The sequence below is a fragment of the Notolepis coatsorum genome (assembly GCF_963971535.1).
Source record: "Notolepis coatsorum genome assembly, chromosome: 6".
NCBI classification, from domain to species: Eukaryota; Metazoa; Chordata; class Actinopteri; order Aulopiformes; family Paralepididae; genus Notolepis; species Notolepis coatsorum.
This window is the reverse complement of record NC_140170.1, coordinates 142,307,327-142,314,304: the sequence shown is the minus strand read 5'-3', so window position 1 is coordinate 142,314,304 and position 6,978 is coordinate 142,307,327. Positions and strand designations below refer to the sequence as shown.

The window sequence follows — 6,978 nt, the reverse complement described above, 5'->3', positions numbered from 1 at the left end:
CAGGAAGTAGACAAATTCCGCGGTGAAAAAGCTGTAGACGTACTCGATACCGTAGGTCCTCTGCAGGCTGGGGAGGACAGTCAGGCCGCGCACATCCCGGTAGAAACCGTCCTCCGTCGCCAGTGGTCGGCGGACCGATATGGACTTCCTACCATAACGCTGTGTAACACTGTCATTGACAGTGGCAGCGACAAAGAAGTAGACAGTCTGGCCCTCTTCCACCATGGTCACCCTGGTACCAAGAGGGCTGGCCAGACAGTCAGGGCAGTACGCAGCAGAGTTCGATTCCTTCCTGAACAAGCATTTAGAGGGAGTGGGCGGTTGTCCGTTTATGTTAAGTTGGTGGAAATGGCACACGCCATACTGAGAACTCCCACAGGAGTATAAATACATGAAGAAGGTATCCAACAGTAGCACCTTGTTGTCCGTGGTCTCTAAGAAGTTGGGATCCTTATCAATGGTACACAAATCGCATATCTTACACTCCGAGCTGCCTACCGGTCCGGTGCAAAGCTCCCATACCTTCTCTAAGCTCCGGTTGACGGCTTCGATCACGTTCTGAGAAGCCACGTACACCTCCTGGTACTGAGAGTTGGTGACCACGTTCTGGATGGGGCTTTGGGCTTGGAATGAAGGCATGGTGTAAACCACAGAGAAGTTGACGGAGCTAGGGGCCGTTGAGGGACAATTGGCTGAAACGAAGGCCAGAAGAGTCTGAAGCCAGACACATGTCGCCCACCGCGTGGCCCAATGGACCATCTCCGCTCCGGGGCGCAGGGGGAGGGGGGCAGCGGTACAGATGATGTTGGGTTACCTCCAGGTCTGATGTCGGAACACCAGCATCATTAGGACCACGGCTCCACGGATCGCTGGAGAGAGAAACATTACTATGTCAAAAAAGCTAGAAAGACACTTGGCAACCATTTCTTTTTCACAGTCCAAATATGAATCAAGCATCATGTTACAATGTTACAATACCCCTGAATCCCTGATACTATGAAGAAGAAGAAAACTGAGAGACACATTATTGTCAAAGAGAAAATATTGTATAACTGACATGGTGCTATTTGAGGCCAAGCGTGCACTTTAAGTGAACATAAATCAATACCTATCCTATTAATTATGGTCAACACTGTCCAAAACCATCGTTTTTTTGCCAAGCCAAAACGAGACAGATCCACTGACTCACCACAAGCAGTGAGGGGAAACTTCAGTACAGGCAAAGCCATTTCTCGTACGTAGTTCCTGATGCCTACGTCGTTACCACAACAACCCATGCAGATAGGTTGGTGATGTCTCTGGACACATTTGATCGGATCACTTGCAAAAGAAAACAGAGCGGACAGAAATATGTGCCTGCAGTCTGAACAAAGCCTAATCATAGGACTTTGTCAACTAATCGATTAGTTGAATTAATTATATAATTGTGTTTCCTACATGCAATCATGCAGAAGGACTACTAGCCCTACCCAGAGATGTAATTATCATTTATCAGGAAATAACTCATTCAGCGTGGGAAATTTTTTTTCCGGCTAACAAAGTCTAGGTCGACTAACACCAAACTGACTGTCAACGGCAGCCCTAATAACGATGACCAATTCCTCTATCAGGAATGTCTGTCAAATCTTCATCTACACACTCATCCAGATCAATCTCATCACGGGGGGAGACGACCAAAATGAACCATGTCCTAAAAACCCTGTACACCGTCTTAAGGTTGGACCAGAAGCTCCCGGGTGTATCATTAACCAGACACCTCACACTTATGTTGCAGTCAACAGCCTGGGCCTCTCTACTTTGCATTCCTGTCACAGCCACTACGTGCCTTTCTGGGGAAAAGATGCGCACGGCCCGGTGGTCATACGAGGGCCTCTTAAAGTCACAAGAAGAACAAGGGACAGCTTAAAGGAAACATGTCGGAGAATTTCAATCAACACTGATTTATTAATTAGGTGGGGTAGGAGGGGTACTTCACGTTAATTTGATTCATGTGAAAATCGCAGATGCTTTCACCCACATTAGCAGTCATATGAAGGCAGGTTGGAACAAATGTCTTCGGTTTAGATACAGCATCAATAATTCATAGGAAGCCACCAGTGACGCGTTACATTTTAACATTTGCAGCTCCATGTCAAACCAATTCCAGGTTAGACTTTAAAAGCAACAAGGACATGGGTATACATATTAATGGAACTGATTGACTTTCTTCATGTTCGCGGTTAATAAAGCGAAGGTTTGGAATTGAGTTTCCATTCAGTACTATTTACACGCTAGCATGCAAACCATCGCTATTTAAATAGTTACAAATAGTGCTGGATGGAGCTAGTTTCACAGGTGAATGAAGGGTCATGTTTCAGAATGCAGAGACCACCGGCGTTAAAACTTTTGGTTTGGTGGCTCTGTAATGAGGTGTGGTGCTTTTTCTGGTATATTTGTTTGATCCACATCAGGGTTGTCCTCGACTAAAGAAATTCTTGGTCAACTAAAAGTCATATGACTTTGTCGACTAATCGATTATTTCCTCCTGTGTTTCGATTATTCTACTAATCACAAATTTTTCTAGAAATAACAGGGGGGACAGCGGCTCAGGAGGTAGAGCTGTTGTCTGGTAGTCGGAAGGTTCCCGGTTCAATTCCCGCTCCTCCCAGGCAGGGTGTCGATGAGTCCTTGAGCAAGACACTTACCCTTACTCATTGCTCCCGATGAGCAGGTTGACACCTAGCATGGTTCCCTCCGCCATCGGTGTGTGAATGTGAGGAACAAAATTGTAAAGTGCTTTGGATAAAAGCACTATATACATGCACCATTTACCATTTATAACTTATTCATTGGGGAAGAAAAACATGCACAAAAGATTAGACAAAAAAAGTTAGTAACCTGATTAATCAACTAGTCAGCAAAAAGGGTTGGCCTGACAGTAAATATAATCATTTTCCGTGATCATCTGCAGGATGGGAAATTAACACCAGCTACTATAGACTGTGGTTGGTGAGGGGTTGTCTAATGCTATAGACTGGCTGGTGAGGGGTTGTCTAATAAATGCTATAGACTGGTTGGTGAGGGGTTGTCTAATAAATGCTAAAGACTGTGGCTGGTGAGGGGTTGTCTAATTATATAGACTGTGGCTGGTGAGGGGTTGTCTAATAAATGCTATATACTGTGGCAGGTGAGGGGTTGTCTAATAAATGCTATAGACTGTGGTTGGTGAGGGGTTGTCTAATAAATGCTACAGACTGTGGCTGTGAGGGGTTGTCTAATAAATGTTGTGGGGGGATGGAAACGGATAAGCTTTGCTTCTTCCATCTCCTTTTCAAACAGTGTACAGTTTCTGGCTGTTTTTTTTATAGAATTTGTGGGGGGGGGGGTCCTCTTTTCCCATTTCATTTATTTTTTCAAATGTTGTTTTGCCGGACAATGGTAAATGTAGCCAAACTAACACTGTGGTTTGAAATAAAACTATAGAATATTGAATCTTGAATCTGTATAGACTGTGGCTGGTGAGGGGTTGTCTAATCTGTCTGTTTATTTATTTTATTTTTTACTTGTTTTTCTTTTAACTTGGATCTTCAGGGGGGTTACCTCCACAGCACTAAAAGACAACAAGTAGTTTGCATTATTTATTTTTTACTTATAAGGTTGTCCACTCTACCAGATATCTTGGCAGGTTAGGGTCGTTTGGGAGTTCTAAAAAGCAACAGGTTAAAAAGGTGAAAGTGTCTTGAATCAACCAGTCACTGTGGCCGATAGATGCAAATATGAATTCCCTGCCCTGATCATCTGGGCTGTTCATCCATCTTGATGTAGTGGATAATTATGCTTCAACTGCCATTATAGAATCTCCCATTGACTGAGAAGCATCCATCTGCAGAGCCGCAGAACACGGCGCTCTCAGGCCCGGCGCTCTGAGGCCCGGCGGTCTGGGGCCCGCTCAGCAGCGCCACCCACCCAAATGGCTGAATTGCCAATGGCTGAATTGGAGTATTGCACTGTGCGAGCACAGCTGTGAGATCCGCGCGAGGCCAGATATCTTGAATGCATTTTCAATTCATAATGACATTTATGACATACTCAATATACAGATATAAAAATCTAATCTAATCATCTAATCTAATCATGACATTTATGACATACATATATGCAGTACTGTTACATTTGTGACATATCTTGTATGTCACAAATGTAACAGTAGGTATGTCATAAATGTCATGATTAGATTAGATTAGATGATTAGATTAGATTTTTATATCTGTATATTGAGTATGTCATAAATGTCATTATGAATTGAAAATGGGGGACCCTGATGTAAACAAGACGAAAGTCTTTCTCTGGTCTGCATCCCCTTAACAATTGTGTGTATTGAGCTGTACTGTACTGTACCCATTCTGCAATCTGTTAATTAAAGTTTAAATAAACGCATTCATTCAAGATATCTGGCCTCGCGCGGATCTCACAGCTGTGCCCGCACAGTGCAATACTCCAATTCAGCCATTGGCAATTCAGCCATTTGGGTGGGTGGCCCGCGTGAATACTTTACCCAAGGCAGTTGTCCTTCCGCGTTCGGTTTGTGCGCCCTGATTGGCCTCTCAGCGCCCAATCGACTATCGCCTAACTACTCGCTCAATATACTACTCAGCTTTCAGTTCCACAGCCAAAGTCCTCTATATTAACGGCTCGCTAGTTCTGCCTCTACTAACAGCCTGCATTATCCAATTCATATCAATCGAAATAACGTATCTCTCTATATTAACGGCTCGCTAGTTCTGCCTAACAGCCTGCATTATCCAATTCATATCAATCGAAATAACGTATCTCTAACGGCTTGCTGCCTCTACTAACAGCCTGCATTATCCAATTCATAGCAATCCTCTCTATATTAACGTGATTCCATCAACACAACATAAATGTTCAAAACACGACAAGACCGTTTGCATCACTTCCCGCGGTTCTCGGCACTTATTCTACCAGTAGTGCGGTAGCTGTTGCCACGGTCGGTATTGGGTCTTTTGGTGAATACTTCATTGGCAGGGAAGAAGAACACTGGTAGCGGTGTGTGGACCGTCCCGCGAGCCCCAGACCACCGCCCCGCGAGCCCCAGACCACCGTCCCGCGAGCCCCAGACCACCGCCCCGCGAGCCCCAGACTCTGGGGAGCCTCTGGGGAGCCTCTGGGGCTCGCGGGACGGTGGTCTGCGGCTCGCGGGACGGTCCACACCCCGCTATCAGTGTTCTTCTTCCCCGCCAATGAAGTATTCACCCAAAGACCCGTGGCAACAACTACCGCACTACCGGTAGAATAAGTGCCGAGGCCCGTGGGAAGTGATGCAAACTGTCTTGTCGTGTTGATGCACGGTGATAGTAGTTAGGCGATAGTAGGGCTGTTAGGCGATAGTAGGGCTAACGCGATTGGGCGCTGAGAGAGGCCAATCAGGGCGCGGCGCGGCAGGAAGGGGGCGGGCTAGCGTAGGGTCACGTGGGCGTCGTGGCCAATCAGAGGAACCCGGAAACTGAGCGCCGTTGTAATGTAATATTCATGCTTTGAATATCTCATTTTACGACAGGCGCGCCAGGCGCACCTTCCTATTATGAATACCTGCACAAGGGGTCCTGACAGTCAGTTGGCTGCCAGCCGTGGATGGAGTTACACTCATGATTACTTAATGCTTACCTTGAATAAAACATCTTAATGCAATCTCCTCGTCCTGAAGATTATTCTCTTTAAATCGAATACGACATGGTGTCAGAAGCAGGATGAACATGGATATCAACGGAGTCCCGTCGCCACGGATGAATTGGGATTCTCTGGACTTACCGGGAGAATGGAAGAAGTTCAGGCAGCACGCGGAGCTAATGTTTTTGGGCCCACTCAAGAAGAAAGGAGAGGACGAGAAATGTAGCTACCTGCTACTGTGGAGCGGAGAAAAAGGGAGAGACATTCACAACACATGGACTCTCAGTGCAGATAAAGCAAAGGTATTGAAGAGCTACTATGACAATTTCGAAGCATACGTACTTCCAAGGAGGAATACGATTTTCGCTAGGTACAAATTCCATGAAAGAACCCAGCAACCTAGCGAGTCATTTGAACAATTTGTCACTGCATTGAAACTACTCGTGAAGGACTGTGCATATGTGAACAATGATGAGATGGTTAGAGACCGCATAGTGTTTGGCATACACTCAGCAAAAGTAAGAGAGAAACTATTAAACGTTGGATCAGACTTGTCGTTAGACAAAGCGGTAGATATAGCTAGAGCCCACGAGCTAGCACAATCACAGATAAAGAGCTTTACTGGCGCCACGAGCAGCGCGCAGGAGCAGCTCGTGCACGAGGTGCACAGACATGAACAGAAGTATAGCGCACAGAGGTACCGCCCCAGAACAGAGTGGACAGAGAGAGCAAACAGAGCGAGCGACACAGACACACGTAAGAACTGTGGATACTGTGGGAGTAGAGCTCACAAGGAAGGAGATAACTGTGTAGCTAGGGGGAAACAATGCACGAAGTGTGGAAAATGGAACCACTTTGCTAAAGTCTGCAGAGCCGGTAGTTTCCAGAAAAAGTCAGTACACGAGATTAGCATGCGCTCTGAGTCAGGAGAAGAGTCAGACGAACTTTATGTAGACACTGTGAGTCCGTGACAGACAGACGGTTTGATGCAACAGAACAAGCGTTCGCAGACATACAAGTAGGAAAACAGGGCACAGAGCTTAAATTTAAGCTAGACACAGGTGCACAAGTAAATGTAATTCCTTTGAGAGAGTATCACAGTTTACAAGATAAACGCAAAGTACAGCCTACTTCACGCAGACTGACAGGATATGGTGGAGAGAAACTAGTGGTAAAGGGCACATGCACGTTAAAGTGTAAATCAGCGTTTCCGTTAGCCGGTAATTACCGGTATTTGACCGGCAAAATCTGTTGAAGTCCGACATATTTAATCTCTCCGGTCTTAATGTCCGGTGAAAATAATTCCCTGAG

At 45.7% G+C, this 6,978-nt stretch overlaps 1 protein-coding gene across 1 annotated transcript in view; it reads right to left on the bottom strand.

Annotated features, from left to right (window-relative positions):
• Positions 1–759, bottom strand: part of mst1rb (macrophage stimulating 1 receptor b) — a gene marked incomplete at both ends in the record, with an annotated part of 111,901 nt that extends 111,142 nt beyond the window's left edge. The window contains 1 exon segment of the mRNA XM_084315761.1: positions 13–759. Coding sequence (XP_084171887.1) covers positions 13–759 — 747 coding nt within the window.
• Between the last annotated feature and the right edge of the window lie 6,219 nt (positions 760–6,978).